Below are 21,652 nucleotides of genomic sequence, written 5' to 3'. Positions count from 1 at the left end.
ATGAAAACAAAGCGATCACACAGAACAGCTTGGATTTGCAGTGAGCCTTCCCTCTCATGAAAAGACTACAGCAAAGGGTTCCCAGCCAAAGTGATTTCTTCAGTATAGAGCTCAATGGTTCAAATCTTTCTGTTCATGCTTTAATTTTTCACCAGCCTTTTAATGATCAAATTATACATTTAGTGTTTATACTGAATGTATCATTCCCTTGAATCGTATGTTGTTGATATTTTAATCTGAGCCTACTATTCAATTCAGTTCAATTCAATTCAATGTAATTCAGTCCAATTCAGTTGTATTTATATAGCCCCAAATCACAACAACAGTCGACTCAAGGCGCTTTATATTTCAAGGTAGATCCTACAATAATACATACAGAGAAAACCCAACAATCATATGACCTCCTATGAGCAAGCACTTCGGCGACAGTGGGAAGGAAAAACTCCCTTTTAACAGGAAGAAACCTCCAGCAGAACCAGGCTCAGGGAGGGGCGGGGCCATCTGCTGCAACCGGTTGGGGTGGGTTGTGGTTGGGGGCTGTTACTAAGGTAACAGTGTTGGCTGTGACACAAAGGTTATTGTTCATGAACTTTGCCACTTCAGTTGTTATTTAGATTTTTTTTTACATACTTCTATGATAATTCTGGTAAAGAATTATCAAAAGGATTTCATGATTTTATTCAAGTTTGCCGGCAGTGCCACTGTCAAAACCACTGGCTTCATCTCTAATTGTTTAAATACGCTATTTGAATGATTAATCATTAGAATTCATATTTTTGCTGATCTCTCTCAACTTTTTACTCAACAAATTTGGACTTGTCACGTTGTCTTTCCCTTTGGGGAGCACTCACTTAGTTTTTTCACTGTCATGGCTCACTGGGTCACCTAATTAAACGGAGCCGTCGTTAATACATTTGTTCTTTCTCTATTGTGTCAAATCAAAACGTCCACTATATTACTAATATCCCTGTTAATCATACAAGAAACACAATCTTCTGGTAGTTGAAGAGCATGAACAATTTTAACAACTGTTCAATAATAAGATTTTGGCTCCTTTAACTTGATGATATTTTTAATACTACCTTAAAATACTTTTTAATACTTACCTTGTATACTTTAAATTTTAATTTCACAAATTGGTGTAAAGTAATTAGTTCATTACAGTTTTACACATACTGATGATTAACAATCTTTGTCCCCAAAGGAGTGGTTGTGTTAAAAAGCCCCCAAACTATAGCTATGCAGGCAGTGCTAAACTACAAAACAAAATGGTCTCAGAGACACTGGATGGGTTCAGATGAAGACTATTATCACACTGAAACGGGAACAAAGTGTTCTTGGAGGTTTCTGCCGAACATCACATCTTTTTCAACAGCAATCTTCCCCTGTGCTGCCCCTGCACAGACATATCTCTGAGTCCAACCTGCTTGCCTCACACAAGGTTACAAAAATCAGGAGATGCACAATAAGAAAAAAAATGACACAACTTCAGCATGTGCCACCAATCGAGGAGTCACTTTTGCCACATGCCACAATTCACAATGACAATGGTGAGCCTGAACTGAGTCAGCTTAAAGGAGTCTCCCCAATTACCCCCTGCAGCCTACACTGAAGCGATGGAAAGGAGTAAGTGCTCACAAATGAAAGTCTGTATGTATTACTGAAGACTGTGCAGAACACGTGTCAAACTCAGCATCCATGAGACAAATCCAGCCTTTCGTAAATTTTAATCCAGCAGCATGTCAGTTTTGGTCCGCTTGGTTGTTACAGCAGTGTGCACGGTGACTGCTCAGCTACTCTTAATATGTTTTTAATGATATTTCCTACACCACCACTAAGTTGTCATGTTCAGGCGTGTGAAACATTCGATTTAAGACCCATAGAGATATGTGAAACGAAAAACTTAAAGATTCATTATTATGCTTTACCATCAATGTGTATTTGTTTTTTCCAACCAAATCACTGCCAGTAGTTGTTATGTTGGGCAGACGAATGAGGTTGTTATACACTGGCTGTATGATAGCCTACTTGTAAAACTGTAATCAGGATGCATTATTAAATGTGTGATTCACATTTTCTACTGTGGGCCTTAGTGAAACTGAGTGCGAGAGGCATGATGTGGAAAGATGGATGAGTGGAGAGGGAAGATGGATGGACGGGGGGTAAAAATGCATAAGAGAAAAAAAAGGAGAAGATATTGGAGAGAGGGAAAAGAAAAAGCAAGTGAAAATAAAGATAAAAGGCAGAGAGATTAAAAGTGGATGACAGGTAAGTGAGAAGACAGGACAGGTGAGTGAGAACAGGGGGAATGCAGTAAGAATAAATGGCACATAGTGTGTGGGATTTCACTGATGCATGCAGGCGCTTGCTGTGCTGGACTGTAATGTGCTGCACTCTGACACAGAGCTTCTTGGTCTACAGATTGCATATTTGATTTGAGCTACAGTATAGGGCAACTATTCTGACCAAGCAGAAAAGGTCAATGTATTTAATTCATATAGTTTGACCCTGTAAATCTGAATCATCATTGATTATGACTCTAAGCTTGCACTGTCATAATATATCATTTTTCATGTGATTTGATTTTAATTAATCTCTTGACAAGTCTTGACATTTGTGAGACAAAAAAACAACAACTTGTTTTTGCTTTCCTGATAAACATAGGCTTAGACTTCATAGCTAGGGCTGGTTTAACCTCACAGGTTAAAGTTACTTTTTGTAATTATTGTGTGTAATTAAAATTGTTTTACCAAATATTTTTGTTTTGCTGCCCAGCTCTGTAGTATAATGCAAAAAGGAAACAGGTGATCATAGGTGTTGATGTGAGAGTGTCTCTCTCTATTAGCCCTGTGAGCTATTCACAGTGTGTTCAAGGTGACTATCAATGATCCCACAGTTTACAGCTTAGCACCTGGATATAAAGCACTAATCACATACAGTAATTATATTTGTCCCACAGCATTAATAAAAAGCTAACCAAGAAAACATCTCAGCACTGTCGGTAACAGTTGGCTCCATTTATCAGGGTTCATCGCTTTTACCTTACCAGTCTAGCAGAAATGTTGTAACTTGAGTGCCAACACTCTTTCCAGCAGTGAAATGATTCTGCTGGAAATGATCAATTCAATTCAATTTTATTTATACATCGACAAATCACAACAACAGTCGCCTCAAGGTGCTTTATATTGTAAGGTAGATCCTGCAATAATACATACAGAGAAAAACCCAACAATCTGATGACCCCCTATGAGCGAGCACTTTGGCGACAGTGAGAAGGAAAAACTTCCTTTTAACAGGAAGAAACCTCTGGCAGAACCAGGCTCAGGGAGGGGCGGGGCCATCTGCTGCGACCAGTTGGGGTGAGAGAAGGAGGACAGGATAAAGCTATGCTGTGGAAGAGAGACAGAGATTAATTTTTACCATTTTCTTTCTCAGCATAGTTTCTTTTTGGGATGTGGTGCTTGTGGTGATACGCGTCACTTTCCAGGTGCTTTAGCCATTGTTTGCTTTTATATTAACTAGAATAGCATAGGGCATCCTGGATTCTGCATTGACAAACATCTTGTAGGACAAATTCATTTTGCAATATATCTCATCCCTGGTTTATCTTGCATTGATGTCTCTGTAACAAAACTGATTTTTTTCTTCTTTTATTATCTGATCAAGAGCAGACGTGGTTGAAAAAGTACTGCTACAGTGAAGCAATGAATAGAAGAATTGGAGTTGTGCAGCTGTTGATTTCATTGCGTACGGACTTTGTGGACATGAAGTCATGGTGTGTTTTTCCGTTACATTGTGTTTACAGCTTTAGTTAATTTTTGAAGGTTTTACTCTGTTTTTAAACAAAAGGATTTTCAATGACTTGAGGACCTTGTAAAAAAAAACAGCACAGTTGAATGGAGCTTTTATTTTAGACCTTAAGATAAAGAAAGTGGATTTGTTTGTTTTCTGTCGTTTCATTATGTTACTGTTACAACAGCCTGCTTTATCTAAACCACTTAGGGAAAAACAGACGGTTTGAAAATTGCAGGTTATGAAGGTGTAATTTGCAGTTGAGGCATGTTTGTACCCCATGCCAGCAAGAAAATTAGAAATCAAGTTTCTTCCCTGATCAACACAATACAAGTCATTTTTTTCCGCCAGACGCCGGATACCTGTGCTACACTTTCATACCTGCATCTGTGTCACGTAGACTGGCTTGTTGATGAGTATCCACGTGGATGTCTCATAGCAGGGAGGAATGGTGATGGAGCCCTCGTAGGTGATATAACGTGTGGTGTCGGGGTAGAGGTCAGCTATGTTCAGACCCATCAATAAGAAGGCATCGTCTAGAGAAAAGAGAAAAATGGCAGGGGGAGCCCGTTAGGCTGTGTGTGCAAGTTCGCTTATGTTCCAACCTATTAACAGAGACACCAGTCAAATGAAAAACAGAAAAATGTGCATCTTTTAGTGCATTCGTCATATTACCACAGTTAAATTAGAACTTTAAAAATACAAGTGCTGATGAGATACATCTTTACATTTTAATATAAAGACTCATGCTTTTCCAGTTGCATATGTCTATACCAAAACTCCACTATTTTGAATGTGCAAGTGCTCTGAGTACCCAGGTGGTGTATTCATAGCACTCAAAATGCTAAGTGCACACTTGTGTTGGCCATGTAATAGAAAGAGAAGGACCAACAAACAACTTCACCCGGCAGAAGGAGGCTATATGTCAACCTAACATCTGCACATTTTTAGCAGGTATTGTTGGTACAAATAATGTGCTGAGGCATATTTTATGCATGTTAAATTATCAGCTTCACTGTGTGCTCAGAGGCACTATAACTTACAAATCTCATATTATATAAAAGCAAGTATGACAATCATGGTCAAACATTGCAAACCTAAGTATGCGGTATACATAGAGTACTACATGAAAGTGAATCAGCAGAAGTATCCATACTCAGACTCCTGGTGTAAAGTTGGAATAAAGTAAGGGTTAGGGTTGGGTAAGAAATGGTTAGGGTAACTCCTCACTACATCATTAAACCCTCACTGAATTTAAATAAAGTGTTGACTGGCAAACATGGCCTACAATTGGAGGGTTGCCGCATGGCCCACACCGGCACTTTTTGGGCAGCCGGCCAATCTGCAGCAACTGTGTGGTGCTATCATGTCAATATGGATCAAACATTTGAGGAATATTTCCAGCAACGCAAGAACCACATAAAAGGGAATCAAACCCAGCATTGGCGAGCTCTAACTAATAAAGAAGCTGGTGAGTGTAAGTCAGTGTAAAACCTTTCTGAACTGACTGATCCATGATGTCTCTGCTTGCACAGGGTTATTTCAGGACCATTATTAGCTTTTAAAAGAAGTAAAGCAATTGCTGGTCTTTTCTTTCTGAGTCACCTTCAAAGGTTTGTTTTAAAGTATTAGGGTTAGGGTTAAATGAGAATAAGGTTTGGTTTAGGTTATGGACTTTGATGTTAATAGCCAGGGTGGGTAAAAAGCTCAGGAATGCATTTATCAAAGGTTAGGATCGTGGTGTGAATGTACAGCTCAGATCTATCACATGGCCAGATTACCATGCAACTTCTAAATTTTGGAATAGCCTTTCTAAGACCATCAGGTTGGCTGAATCGATACTCATACTGTTTCCTTTTCCTTCATTTGCTCAGTTTTTGGGGAGGTATATGACACCATATGTTTGAAAGCATGTCTGCATCCTGGGACATGTACACAAATTTTTAATGTTTGTTTTTGTCCAAACAACTGTGCTTTTTATGAAGTGCTATTCAAATGTAGTTATTGTTCTTATTATCAGTTACATTAGTCACATCTAATTTAAGAACTCACTGCTGGTTCCCACAGGTAGTCCTCAACATTAACTTGAATTGGATCTTGGTTTAGATTAGTATAACCTAAGTTTACGGAGAATAAGGATATGCATATGGATGTCTTGTGGTTGGTCTGTGTGGTTGTTATGTAGCTCTGCTATGTTTAGCCTCATTAACAGGAAGACAGTTCATCAGAGGACTGTACATCTTCACAGCAGAGGCTGGAAAACAGATTTTGGGCAATATAGCACTGATTCATATGTAATTAATGAAGCTTTCTTTCTGAAGACAGATTTAACTATTAGGGAGTATTGTTATGTAAAACAAGATGTAGACTGATTTTGTAGTGTCAGAATGAACTGTTGTGTAGCAGCTTTAGAGGTTCAAGACAGGCTCCTAAGTCTGTCGTGGTGTATTCAGACCAAACAGTAGTGAAGCTTTGCTTCATGTTACTTTCATGAATATAATTAGTGGACTGTTTCCAGACCGTTTCACTTTCACCCAGGACAATGAAAGAACAATTACCTTTACTTACTCCGACCAATAGCTGGAATAAAGAATGAAGTAAGAGGCTAAACTGAAGTTGAAGCATTTTCAAAATTTACCTCTAGAGTGCAGTGAAAAAGTATTCGTCTTCCTGATTTTATCACTTTTTGTATATTTACTTAAATGTTTCAGATCACTGAAAAAATGTAAGTATTAGACAAAGATAAATAAATACAAAATGCAGTATTTAAATGTTTATTGCATTTATTCAGAGAAAGAAGTCCAAACCTACGCACCGTCCACCTGTTAAATCATTCATAAACTGTGAATAACCTCTTTTTTTTGGAAAACTAAGTTCAAATTCATTAGCCACAGCCAAGAGTTATTGTCAAAAGACCTGATGAATCAAGAAATCACTTACACTGAATTTGTCTATCAAAGTGAAGAAAGTTAAAAGATTAAAAAGCAAAACATATTATGCCACAATCTAAAGAAACTGCAGAGAAACAAAGTCATTTGCTGTTTATCTACATATATGTACAAATGTACAAACTGCAATGTAGACTCAAGTCCTCAGCTGGACATAAACTTCAAATCCAAGATCTGCTCGCAAAAGAAGCAAAAGTCCTAACCACTACATTGTGCCACTTGTTAACACTCTGCTCAAAAACTTTGCCTTGGTCTGAACACAGCATAAGATTTGGTGCAAGTAGAATGATGATAACCTAAAGTAAAGTGAGGCCCTATGTTTCTGTTTATATGGTTATATAGAGACGAAAATTCAAGAAGCAAACATCATAGAAGGTTATATACAGTACATATAAAGATTTCAAGATTTTATTTAGTCCAAGAACCAGAGGTTTGTAAATGTTCTGAACTGAATTAGCTCATCTAAAGACAAAAAGAATAAGTGTGTATATGTGTGTGTCAGATAAAGACTGTGCATCTTACGTTTGTAGTTAATTCTGGTGATGGTGTCTCTATTGAGCATACGGTTGAGGAAGGCGTTGGAATTTTCAGAGAGCTGAAAAGGAGAATCACAGACAATCACAGACAATCACAAACCACACATAATGCTATAAAACATGTAGCAAATGCAAGGTTTTTTTTCTTCCATGCACTATGACTATTTCATTTAGATAATGACAATAAATAATCCACAACTGAGAGGTTTTAAAACTGTATGTTAGAGAGTACATGGTAAAAGCTCTTCTGCAAGTTTAATTCAATTCAGTGTTATACATACATAGATACATACAGAGGGATATAGATGATAGTCTGATTCTCTGACCAAATGCTCAGTGTCAGGATAAAAGCTCACAGTCATAAATTGTTCTTCTGATTTGGCCAAGATTCATGAGCAATTACACCATTAAGTCAAAACAGCCATCTTTCATCTGTGTGATGTCACTGGAAAAGAAGTGGATGAAGATGCAAAGAAACACTCTTGGTTGTTTTGTTTTTTCAGAACTTCATGATGCATCCCATCAGATTGTGTCAGGTATAAAATACTACATATGACAAACTAATTTGTCGTTATGACAGAAGCTGCAAATCAAGTGGTTAGCTAGCACAGAATAAAACAAAAAGGAAAGTTGAAAGCAGATTTCAGCTGAGACGGGAGACTGAGGAGTCAGACACTCAGTGAGTTGCCATGTTTAAGCCTGTGAAAGAAGCTAGGACAGACTTGCATAAATGTGTGCAACAACAAAATTAAAGATTTATTACTTTGCTTTTACATCAGGACACATCTCGTGTTATTACGTGCACCGTACTAGTAAGAGCTGTCAGGCTGGAAGAAGCTGTTGTGAGCCGGCTGAATGGAATGCATCTTGTAGAACTGTAGTCAGAATACATTATTCTGCATGACTAATGTTATAAAGACTAATAAGCCTGTTCTGTGGACTAGTTATGAGGGCTATATGTTGATCAAACTCTGAAAGGTTATATAACACACACACACACACACACACACACACACACACACACTTTCAATTAAGTTAAAGCATGTCAATAAACTCTATACTGTATATCTGGCTCTTAATGAGATTCTCTCTGTGTGGCCCTTAGTGAAACTGAGTTTATCACCCCTGCACTACACCTCTGTATTCTGGCTGTTTTTTGTATGAGTCTTGGGGTGTCTGAGACCAGCATTAATTGCTTTTTTACTCTATTGCCCTGTATTCCCAGAAGAACAAGCAGACCTTTATGAAGATGGAAACAACAGCAATTCCATGAGGGCTCTTAGCTGCCTCGCTGTAGTTGGCATACAGATCTTGATTATAATGGATCAGCTGGACCTGAAAGGAAAAAACAAATTTACAGCAATTTATAGAATATTTCTAGCAAAGATGCAGCTTTTACAGCTTAAATTTCACCATAATACAAAAAAAATACTTTTTTGCATACTTTCCTTGTTTGAAGAAGGTGCTTGACTGACTGAAGGAAGGGGAAAAGAATTCTGAGGTTTGTAGCATTAGCAACAGCCTTCTAACATATGTTTTGGAAAACTTTTAATTTGACAGAGGACATGGTAGGACATGGATGACTGAGAACCTTCACAGACATACTGACAGAGGACGTTAAAGTATAATGATCGTGCCACTAGTCTTCAAAAGTCAGGGCTATCTAGTCATAGTCAATTTTCACAAACTTTTAAATGCAGGTATAACAAGGAAGAAACAAACACAAAAAAAGAGGGAAGGCGCTGTGCAATAAATTAAGCAGACATATTTATTTCCTAAAACAAAAGAGGTATATCTATCAAGGTCTCCTGGGAGCAGAGTGAAAAATGAGAAGCAAAGAATGCGTCATAACATTTATTTAATTTTATTAGGAAAATAGCATATCCAAGCTACAACTTACAGTATACATTGTGATTTTACTAAAGTTTCAAAGCTTGCTGGAGAATCTTTCAGTTAGTGTTTTTCTGCTGTCTGATAACGAGGCAGCTTGCTAACCTGGCTTGCAAGACTCTAAAAACCAACAGAGTTTCAACAAAGATGCTATTATTAAAAAATAATAATTTAAAAAATGACAGCAATGCCCATGTTTTATGCAATCTATGCTTCCTTTCCTTTTTAATTCCAGTTTTGATGTAATTCCTCGAGAGACTCTTGGGTTGGTCCAAATGTCTGAAAAAACTACAAAGAAAGGCTTCTGGGGGCCAAACAATATCTGATGTGTGTCCACTCAGCCACCCTGTAAAAGCCATTTGACCGCCTGTATTTGTGCTGCCATTTGTTTGGCCCTGACCCGAAAATAATGATCAAAAGTGAAGACTGGAACATAAGCTGACTGATAAATCAAGAACTGCGCCTTCAGGCTGAGCTCCAGTTCAATCCCCAGTTAATACTGCCTGACCGATTCGATTTTTGACTCACAAACAAGAATCGGAAAAACTTTTTTTTTTTTTTAAAGTATCTGGGGGTGTGTTACTCTTCACTCCTAAGGCAGAGTAAGCAGGTTCTAAATTATGATCAAAACTTGATATTGATATGCTTTAAAAGTATATCAATATATGTAACTCTGACAAGTTAATGGAAAGCACTTCAAATCACGACCTCCACAGTTACACCTTCCCTCCGATAAACCATAGGGAACAACATCAGATTGTATAAGCGATGAACTAAATTCATTTTAACCAAATAGAAAGACAAAGGAATTACTCATCTTCTTTGTTTATTTTAAAATAATGCTTTTGTTGTTTTTCAACATTTAATTCAAAAGTTTAGCATTTGAAATTCTTTTTTGGAATTCTGAATTTCTGGAATAATAAATCAAATAAAATCAGTCATATTATCCAAACTTATAAGAACTCCTGTTAAATTCAGTTTTTCAGTTATAGTAGAGAACACTGTGGAACTTAAAGGTCTTTGGAAAATTGCATCAAATATTTATAGAATTCTACCAACACAGAAACTCATTTTCTCTTTCTCTCTATTTTAGACCTTTCTATCGGTACCGATGCTAACTTCTTAACTCAAATTTGCATTAACATCTCTTCAACACACATTTACATTTTATACAGCTTACAAGTTCTAGATAGAACACACTACACAGGTGATAGATAACATATTAGTGAATTAAACAAATCTACACACTGCTTTCAGTACACCCCTGACAAGTACTGGCATGTTATTTGTCACTGTTTCAGATCACCTCTCACACTTATTGGGCTGCTGCATCCCCACAACTCTGCATGTCAGGCGACTTATTATCCATCCAATTCCAAGCTTCGTCTGCTTAGGTTCTCCTTACAGTTCTAAGTATTGCCGTGAATGTTTTTTTAAACAAACGAGGCATGATCATTAGTTATTGATAAATCAGCCTACTGTGTGATGTTGCCTGATTCTTAGTGCCAATTAGAAACAATTATCTTTCATTTTTACTAGCATCTCTAATTTCATTGTTACTATTATTATATAGTTATTATTACAAGTACAATTTACATGTTCTTGTCATCATCAGTATTAGTATATCCTAATCCTTCTATTTGCCATCTTCGCACTACATGAATATTGTGTCTTGACTACTAAAACCTGTTGTTCGTAGGTTGTATAAACACTGGCTTTTCTCCTGAACAGTACTTACAGTTATTTAGAAAGAATAGTAGTAGCTCTTTTGCTCCGAGTTTTGATTTAGTGAGTGAGATTACTGATTCTTCCAGAACATCTCTGACAGAAGTGAAATCACAAATAAAATTTGCATAACAGAACCGAGAAGTGTCTCAGAAGTGTACACTTTCATCTCTGTGGACAGGGTGGATTTACAAAACAAATGCACCATTGTTATTACTGTTTGGTTAAAGACAGACAAGCTTGGGGTCTCTCCACAGAGCCCCAAACTGAACATTTTCAATTTTGGCAACAAGGTTTGAATTTCCACTGAGATGGATTACTGGCTCAGTGTTCAAGTCTAAGGTTTTATGTATCATGCTGTATCATGTTCTATGTATCAAACATAGAAGATAGTAGGGCTGCACGATTTTGCATAAAATGAGAATCACGATTTTTTTGCTTAGAATTGAGATCACGATTCTCTCACGATTTTCTTTATTTATATATATATTTTATATTTATATTTTATATTTATATATATATATATATTATATTTTTCCATATATTATATATATTTATTGCACTTATTAACTGCACATCAACTTCGTAACAGTTGAAACTGAACATAAAAACAATAAATAAACATAAAAACAATAAATGCCTCACATTTTGTGGTTGCCGCAAAATGTTGTACTGCTTGAAATTCCTCCTCCACCGTTGCTCGACACTGCGTGTATAGAGCAGGTAGTGCAACAATAGAAAAATAGTTGCGGGACGGCACTGTGTAGCGTTTGTCTAGGGTGTTGATCATTTTCCTAAATCCCTCGTTTTGCACAGTGTTGATATATCTTTGGTCAGGTGATAAGTAATAGCCTCCGTAATTTCTTTGTGCCTGCGGGAGTTCGACAGGTATGGGGAAGCGCTGTATAAGGTTCCCGTTATTGATGTTTGGGTGGTTGACCGGGACGAATTTTCTCCTGTCACTTTCTCGTCATCCCTGACGTGTTCACCGTTGTTTTTTCCCTGCCAATTTGAGCATCACGGCACAGCTTGTGTATCACGTGGTATAAGGCTCCGCCCTTGTCATTTGTTGAGCAGGAAGAGTGAGCGCTTGTTTTCATGCAGATTACGTCCCGGATCAAAATGCGGTACAATCGTCGTCGTCTATTTTTTTTTTTTTTTTTTTTGAAATCGTTGTCATTTGGAAATGAGATCGCACATAAGTATGAATCGAGATCGCGATTTTCTAACGATTAATCGTGCAGCCCTAGAAGATAGCCTTCTTTTAATCAGTTTAATACGTTTATTATTACAGAAACATCATCTCAAGTGAAAGTCCACCCAGGTCAAAAAGAACTTTACAAAAAATGTTGCCAGTCTAATATAATAAAAGTTACAATAGTAATATTCTATTCAAATTAATAACGAGAAGGATAAAAACAACATGTTTAAAATGCTTAATAGTTTACATTTAATGTGTAAACACTAACTCTCCAAAAGTTGATTCTGTTCATCTGGACGTAGCGTTTTCAGTGGGAGAAACGTTTCATCACTCATCCAAGTGACTTCTTCAGTCTCAGCTGACTGCAGGTTTCCCCAATCCTATAAACAAAACATCACATCAAGAAGGCCCTGAGTAAATGTGGTTATCCCAGCTGGACTTTTGTCAAAGCTGGGAAGGCGCCAAAAGAAAGCTCCAGCCGATCCAAGAGAGAAGGACAACCGCTGACTATGCAAAAACCTGTAGTGATCCCATATGTGTCAGGAGTATCGGAGCGGTTGAGATGCATTTTTTCTAAACACCGTGTCTCTGTGGCTTTTAAATCCCAAAACACGCTGCGCCAAAAACTGGTCCACCCCAAGGATCGGGTCCCCCGACACAAACAGAGTAACATAGTGTACGCTGTTAGGTGCCAGGAGGATTGCCAGATTTTATACATCGGGGAAACCAAACAACCTCTGGCGAAGCGGATGGCACAACACAGAAGAGCTACCTCGTCAGGCCAGGACTCTGCAGTCTATTCACACCTACAGGCCAGTGGACACTCTTTCAATGATGAGGATGTACACATCCTGGACAGTGAGGAACGCTGGTTTGAGCGCGGAGTCAAGGAGGCCATTTACGTGAAAAGGGAAAGACCATCTCTGAATCAAGGAGGGGGCCTAAGGGTACATCTGTCACCATCTTACAATGCTGTGATTGCAGCCATTCCCCAACTCTCTGTGAATGGTACTCATGGCCATTGATCAGTGGTCTTTGATCAGTGGTTGTTGATCAATGGTCATGAGAATTTGCATAATTATGAAGGTGACCTCCCAGCCCATTGTTCCTTCAGTGGGCTGGTTTCAGTCATTATGCAAATGTACTGTTTATAAGATTGAAACCTGCAGTCAGCTGAGACTGAAGAAGATCTGATAGTGTTACCTGTGTGTCGTACAATAAGATAGCTATAGAACAACCCTGCATCTAAGAGGTGTGATAACATCACTTTTAATGGAAACTCATGCAAACTTCAAAGTGTAAATTACAAAGTCGACTGCATACAGGCCTACAATCTTATATTCTTTATTTATAGGCATATTTCACTAAAGCAGTATATTTACATTTTACAGCATTTACACAAGTACTGGGAGAAAACACAAAGCAAATATGTTTAACAAGTTGACAGGTGCAAAGTGCGACAGGCAGACAGGAGAGACATGTTCTGATAAAAGCGATGCATTATCACTGAGACACATGATCCCTTTAATAAGGAAACAATACAATAAAGGGATAGTAGTCTGAATTCTAGACTGAAACTGCGAAATCAGTTAAACAATCCTATCAGTTATAGCTTTTATAGTTCATATAACAGTAGGCACACCTGGACATTGGCTTCAGGCAGACCAGGTGTCATCTGAGAGAGCCCATGTTGCAGCATCAGTGTCTTAGAGATTTCCAGAGTTGGAAGCTGCCATAAGCTATCCTCACCTCGGAAAATGTCCAAAGCCACAGTGAGTGGTTTTATCAGCAATATTAGTAAAGGAACCAATACACAGTGATGGAGTCAACGGCTAGTCGGCTACAGAGATTGTTCAAAGCTTGCGTGGGAATGTCTGTAACGTAGGATGGGGCATCATGACATCTGATTTCCATCTCGTTGTTGTCGGCACAGTGAGTTTTTATCCAGTCCAAAGGCCAGAGTATTTTCCTGTTGCACTTCTGTACACTGATATGGACTCTGATATGTGTTTGCTGTAAGCCATTCGTCAACATCATTACTTGAAATTAAGTTTAGTGTGTATCTCAGGTAAAGGGGGAGAGAAAAATGTCCTTGGTCAGTGTCAGTGGAGCGCACGTTTCCAACATCTGTGAATGTCACAGCTTGTTCTTCATCCTCTTCATCAGAACCTGACGCTGTGGGCTCATACGTCTTGAAAGCCTTCAAAAAATTTGTTCCATTGTCAGTGACAGTTGCCGTGTCTTTGCGTAACAATCCACAAGCTGAATGAATCAGTTCAATTTCACTAGCTATAACATCGTATGTGTGTCGTTCTTTCAGTTGCTTGCAGACAGTTGCAGCTTTGTCATAGTGAAAGTTATTTGTGTTAATCCAGTCACAGGAAGCTTTTATTGTGGCAAGTCCAAATGTCAACAGTCATAGACACACATGCAGAGCTCTGAAATGTTTTCTTTAACTCAGTTTCCATTGCTAGTCGATACATCTGGAGAAACCTTTCCTGTCTGAGACTGGTCTTTTTCCTGTTTTTGGTCATTTGCTAAATAGCTTTCTGAAAGATGGCCATTCCATCATAAAATATTTCCTCCACTATGTATGATGCCACCGGCCTGTTCATCTCTGCTTGGGTTACCTGCTGAAAATCAAGCTTTGGTTGCTACTTGGGGTCACCATACACAGTCTGAGTGTCACTCTCCCTCCTGCTGTGGGACTCTTTGATACCAGCTTAGTGTTAGTGTAAGTGCTTGGAGAGATCGGAAGTCATGTTTGCAGCAGTGGAGAGTTGCTTCTTACCAGGGCACAGTTTACATCTTGTCCTTTCAAGCAATAAATTATAAAGAGTAGTGTGCATATCTCCCTCCATCAATCTCAGCCATTTTGGGCTCCCAGGAATCTGTTCAAGATATTGTTGCACAAGTGTGGATATGAAGTGGATTTTGAACTTGGGCAACAAAAGTAAGTAATATATTTTTTCAAATTAGTAACTGTAATATGATTACTAGGGGTGATCGTGGCTCAAGAGTTGGCAGTTCGTCTTGTAATCGGAAGGTTGCCGGTTCGAGCCCCGGCTCGGACAGTCTCGGTCGTTGTGTCCTTGGGCAAGACACTCCACCCATTGCCTACTGGTGGTGGTCAGAAGGCCCGGTGGCGCCAGTGTCCGGCAGCCTTGCCTCTGTCAGTGCGCCCCAGGGCGGCTGTGGCTACAATGTAGCTTGCCATCACCAGTGTGTGAATGGGTGGATGACTGAATGTGTAAAGCGCTTTGGGGTCCTTAGGGACTAGTAAAGCGCTATACAAATACAGGCCATTTACCATTCACAGGCCATTTACTTACTCTTGGACAGTAATGTGTTACATTACTGTGTTAAAGGAAACTGTAGTAACAGTAATGAGTTACTTTGTAACAACCATCACTTATGCTAACAATGAGACATCAGCAATGATCCTAAAAAGGTGTTGCCCATCAGTCTGGGAATCGTTAACGGAACATTTCCAAACAAATACAGGGAAAAAGATTATTCACATGGAATATTCAAGAGAGTTGCCAATCTTCCCAGAAGTGGACATTCCAGCAAGTTCAATCAAACCATGAAAGCCTCCAGAGTTAATGTGAGGTCTTATGTCAGACAGGTAAACTTTTTCCAAAATTACATCATACAATGATTCCAAGCACATAAGCAAATCTACAAGAAAATGACTGAAAAAGACAAGAATCATAGTGTTACAATGCCCTAGGCAAAGTCAATACTGCAATATTGTGGTGGGATCTTAGGAGAGCTATGTATAAACAAATGACCACAAACCTTGAAGAACTGAAGTGTCGTGAGAAGGAATGGGCCAAAATTCCTCCACAATGATTGCTCCGACTTATTGTTCCCTAAAGTGGTTCTACAAACTATCAGATCCTGTGGTGTGCCTTGTTTGCCCTTCAATACTTCTATATTTTTCTTTATCTTGTTTAAATAAACAATAACACAGTGTAAAATCAGGTTGTATTGGCCTAAAATTCAGGTTGTATTGACCTCATTTTAAAATGTTAAAGCAGTGTAATTTTTCTCTTTTCTTTACCATGGTTGCATGTCTTGTCTCTTACCTCTCCAGGAAAGCCCTGTCCATTAAGAAGGTGCTCTGAACCTTGAGAGTCTTCACTGCCAAAGTGGACGCGGATCTCTTCCAGACGATAGCTGTATCCCAGTGGGCCCCCAGAGATGTTCACCAGGTGGGCTTTGTCTGGCCGCAGGGACACATGCTTCCCAGTGTTGTACATGGTGCCTCCCATCTACAGTGAAACAGTCAGAGGGGGATAATTAGATAATAAGATGATAGCTGTCATTTCACCAGTACATTTTTGTTAGATGGGAGCACACGACAGAGTAGAAACTGACTGAAAAATAATGAGTAGATCAACATAAGGAGTCTTAAGCCCTAAATGGCACCATTCACAAAGCTAATGGATATAAATGGTTTGTTATTAACAAATCTTGAATTGCATTTGAGCTACTAGGATCCAGTCAGTGCTCTGAATTGTAATAAGGTGGTAGGTAGGATTTTTTGTACAGACACAGTACAGTAGAGGTGCTAGTTTTTATGGCTTGTTAATGAATATCATAAAAGTCTGTCAGGCTCTTTCCTGAAATCTCTGGTTTAATCTGTTTGACACATGTTTTTGTGTGTAACTTGACAGAAGCTGAGAAAAGCAGCAAAGGGATGACATTGCAAAATGCATTACACACGTAATTATTATGGAACCATGTATTAATGAATACGTAAATCCACGACTGTATCAAACACAGTCATTTCTAAAATACATTAAGACTGCTGTAAAAATACATTATGGCAGTAATAAGTACCAGGGTTACCTGCATCCTCCTCCTGCTCCATCAGTGATGGGCTTGGCATTGGCCCAGTCTCAAACTAATCTGTTATGAAAGCAAACAGATTGCCAGCGCTCACTATTTTTGTTAATATTTATTGTTCAGGTATGAACCATATTTTGGGGTTGATTTAATTCTGTTGTGTTTATATCCACTTGTGATTCTTCGGTCGTAATGTTAGAAAAGTGTCAAATGTTGTAAAAGCAAGACAACGCAACAACCTGCAACATGATTTGCTACTTTTTTACAACACAAAAATCAGCACTACTTAAAATTATAATGACAGCACTGGCAATGAACTGTAAACCATTATGGAGTTTTAATGTGGGTGTTGCTTTTATTATTACTTTCATGATTTATAGATACATATGCTACCTCTTAACTCTTTCAGTGAAACTGTTAATAAGCCACTTATGTATTTTTAACATGGATAATCCCATTGTGCGTAATCCCCCAGTGCGTAATCCCCCACCACCTGTCATTTAAGGGTCAAGCTAACCCTGGAAAACAGCCGCCCCCCTTCTACTTGCAACTTATTTGTTGTTAGCAGATATCAGGACAGCGATTCAGGTTTGGTTTTTTTTTCACAAAGTAATAATAAGTCTTGAAATGTCAACAACACAACTGATCATAACCACCAGCAGGGGTCTGCTGCTCATTACTATATCAGGCCTTTTATCACAGTTTGGCAGGCAGGGAGCGGATCCAAGTGACAGAGGGTCACTCAAAAGGTTACTTTACTATAATATATATATAAAATATAAAAGCTCAGAGACTACAGAAGAAACACAAAACACAAGGGACACAGAAGGAAAGAACATGAAAAATGACTTGAAAGAGGACAAGGGGACACAAAATAAATACGTAGCAGGTAATGTGGGAAGATGGAAAACAAGTGGGAAACACCGCGGGAGCAAATTAGAATTAATGAGACAAGTTAAACTGAACAAAAACCACATGAGACAACAGATTTATCTGTTAGTAAAACAGGAACCATAATGTACAGGAAACATAACTAAAACCGAGACGGAGACTAAGACTGTTTAAACAAACATGGAGACGTGACTGACTTCACAAAGGAGATGCAAAAGGACAAAACACAGAAAGGGAACAAAAAGAATAAATAAACTAATCCCCTAGTCAAAAGTCATCTATAATTAACCTGGAGACACAAACTAAGCCACTTCTCAAAACCCAAAATCTAATAATTATATAATAATAATAATTATAATAATAATAATTTTCTTTGTGCTTGTGGTACATTTCTGTACATGTTTGTTAATATTTCTGTAGTTTTGTTGAAACCAGAGAAGAAAATCTTCCAAACAAAACTTTCTTCTTGCCTTCTGCCACTTCAGCCTCAAATCATTCTTTCGCAAAAAGTGTCCAATGTCCACAGATGCATATTTTTTCTGTCTGGTTAACTGTGCCTCAGTCACCAAACCTTTATATCTTGTGCGTGCTAGGTGCCCTTATCCCTTCCTCTGTGTATGAAGAATACAGCGAATATGTTTGTGTGGATTAAAACAGCTTTTCGTGTTGCTAAAACAGCCCCAGAGCTGTATGTTGTCAGCTCCTCACAACACCCCTGGCAACACGTAAAGTATTAATGCTCTTTACCCGACTCCCAACCATATTTATCATACATATTATATGACACTGCAGCAATCACATATTCATTACCGCTGTTTGTATATAATAAATGAGGAGAAAGCACTCAGCTTCAGTTTAATTGTGACACACCACTGCTGGGGTAGTATAAAATTAAACAATTACTCACCAGCCTGGAATCTATTCACGGCATTAATCCTCGAAGAAAAGCACGAAAAGGATTTAGAATCTAAAAATGGATGATTTTCACTCTTCTACGTCACTCGACAGGTTCAGGAAGCATAAAGACAAATGCATTTTCATTTACACATCGTGTGATATGTACCAGTATTGTGCTGGAAAATTTGCATAGTCTAATCTTAAATCTCCAATTTGAATTCAGCGAGCTACGTCGAAGAATGGCCTGTTTATAAGAAGGTGTGTGAGTTACATCAGCAGACTGTTGGCTACTGGCCCAAACATTTTCACAGTTCACCAGCATGTTGTCTTAATTGAACCACCCTCATCAGGTCATGCTACAGCTAGGCTGAAAATGATTTTCCAACCATTCTGCTGTTGGTTTACATGTGTGATTCTGGTCCTGTGGCATTAACCTTTCCAAAGCTCCAGGTCTTGGACTGCTGCCCGGACATTATTTTGTAAAATGTCTTCATAAAGCTTTAAATTCCTTGTTTATTCCAGACGTGTGACAGTGTCACTGTCGGTCACAAAGTGCATAGCTATGGCTGCAGTGAACTAGTTACTGAAAGGAAAGAGAGCAGCAGTAAAGTGGATAGTGGATCTGTAACAATAAAATTACTGGCAGGTGATTTTTTAGCATGTTTGAAATGTTAATTAATACTGGTATGCTATGCTTAGCATGCATAGTGTGCTGCAAATTTACAACAAACCATTTTGAGATTCAGTTTTGGTGTACAATGCCTTTTCCTCCCCCTAACCACAGTGCTATATTCTTGCTAAATAACTTTACCCTTTGTCTAATCTGTCTAAACACCTTGTAGTACTTGGGAAATGCTCCTTCAAGTAGTCTGCAGCATCTGCAGTGAGGTGGAAACTGTACCTCTCTGCTGAGGCAAAGAGAGAACTGAGCGTAAAGGTGAGTAGCAACCCAAAGATCAAAGATACAAGGGGCAGAAATGAGCTTTCTCCAAAAGGTGTCTGGGCTTAGCCTTATAGATAGTGTGAGGAGCTTAGTGATTCGGGAAAAGCTCAGAGTAGAGCAAATGCTCTTCCATGAAAGGAGCCTATTAAAGTGGTTCCGATATCTCACTGTAATTCCTAGTGGGTGAATCCAAACTAAAAAGGGCATGCCTGACCCCCAGACAGATCAAGAACACACTACGGACATTACATCTGTTTGGCTGGCTTGGGAACACCTTCATATCCCCAAGAAAGGATAGAGGAGTGCGATCTAACCATCTCTGCTTCGACTATGCTGCTGTGACCTATACAAGTGGTAGAACATGGATGGTTCAAAGTATCAAGATAAGACCAAGTTATCAACAAAAAATGCAGAAATCCTCATAATTTCAGACTTCACAAACTTTTTCTGTCTTTGTATGTTGGTGAAAAATCCTTAAGACACAGAGGGCTCTGATGTTACAGCAGAGGAGAGGCTGTGTGTACAGACAGACAAGCTAAGATCTCAAGTCACTTCCACATCTTTTAACAAATCTGCATTAGACGATGGTGTTGTTGCACAGCAACTGGGACTTGCCAAATGCATGTAGGAGTTCCTTGTACTGGATTGATGAAAACCAATCAAACATACTTCAAGTAATTCTGCACAAACAGGTTACCGCTGTTTGATGTGTGGTCTTAGAAAATCAAAACAGCATGAGGAAAATCTTCAAAGCCTTTTTGTGTTTTCCATCAAGCATACGATTGCATCAAATGTATATACAGGGAGAAGAGTTGGGGTTAAAGATAAAAATAACATGAAGTGACACAGAGATATTAAAGGAGAACTTGTAGGAAATGGAAATATGAGCGGAAAGGGGGAGCATTTTTGGAAATAGAACTAATGGAACGAAGCGAAGAGAATGGAGATGGTTTGGTAAGCTGAAACAGAAAAAAGAGAGATGCGATGGTCGAATGGTTAAGGCACTGGACAGGAAATTTAATGAGGACCTCGGAGCACGCTCAATCCCCACTAACAATGAGATGAAAAGGAAAAAAATTAAAAGTTTTTGGTTCATTATCGGTAAATGTTCTGAGTGAAGTGGTATTCATGTGAAACATCAGAACTTTGGTTGAATTGAACAGATATATAAAGTTGGAGCCTGATCTGAAAAGAATTAACATCATAACTCAGCACATATTAGAGATGTGTTTTTCGAGATTTCAGCATTTTTCAATTATCTACTTAAAGGAAGTCGTTTTAGATTTGCTCTGATTAAAGTAGCATTGTTACAAATGTCAGTGAATGTTTTCTTACTTCTGAAAATGAACCTCTCTGCTGTGAAGCTGAAATCCAAAATGGGAGAGAAAATTAACATCAGCTTTTTTAATTAAAAAAAATAAATTCTCCTAGTTCCACAGCATTTTGTGCCTGTTTGAGGGACCAACTAACCAAGTATGACTTGGCTAGTTGGTGGGAAATAAGCCCGGTACAAGAAGAGAAAGAATGGAAAGCTGCAGTGGAGAACTGGGGAGAGTATAACTGCCTTTAATACAACTAAGAATTTCACAGATGATCATTTTAGTGAAAAAAAATTCTATAAGAGGGAGCAAATTGCATACCATTAGCCACATACATCATAACCCCTCAAAAATAATTACGAGATGATGAAAAAGACAGAAAATCAGAAATCATTCAGTCAAACAATTACAGAACCAACGAGAGAAAGACAAAGGAAGCTAGAATTACCAGGACTAACACAAAGAAAGGAAAACTGTGATGGAAAAGGAAATGGACAGAGTTGGGCACTGATTAGCCAAACCAATGATTGACAGAGAAAAATGGGTTGGAGGGAGAGTTTGAGAGACAGTGAAACACTTTTGGGCAGATAAAGAAATGGGTTAGGAAGAGCTTCAGTTCCTTGGAGCAGCACTAAGGGAAATGAAATGCTAATATT

At 38.5% G+C, this 21,652-nt stretch overlaps 1 protein-coding gene across 2 annotated transcripts in view; it reads right to left on the bottom strand.

Moving 5' to 3' along the window:
* Positions 1-21,652, bottom strand: part of LOC134625825 (carbonic anhydrase-related protein 10-like) — a 136,327-nt gene that overhangs the window by 15,946 nt on the left and 98,729 nt on the right. For both annotated transcript variants that reach the window (XM_063471140.1, XM_063471141.1), the window contains exons 4-7: positions 16,184-16,369; positions 8,516-8,611; positions 7,263-7,335; positions 4,174-4,328 (exon numbers count right to left, since the gene is read on the bottom strand). In XM_063471140.1, coding sequence (XP_063327210.1) covers positions 4,174-4,328; positions 7,263-7,335; positions 8,516-8,611; positions 16,184-16,369 — 510 coding nt within the window. The remainder of the gene's footprint in view (positions 1-4,173; positions 4,329-7,262; positions 7,336-8,515; positions 8,612-16,183; positions 16,370-21,652) is intronic.

Source organism: Pelmatolapia mariae, linkage group LG4, assembly GCF_036321145.2.
Source record: "Pelmatolapia mariae isolate MD_Pm_ZW linkage group LG4, Pm_UMD_F_2, whole genome shotgun sequence".
NCBI lineage: Eukaryota > Metazoa > Chordata > Actinopteri > Cichliformes > Cichlidae > Pelmatolapia > Pelmatolapia mariae.
The sequence above is the reverse complement of the archived record's forward strand: the minus strand, read 5'-3'. Positions and strand labels throughout refer to the sequence as shown.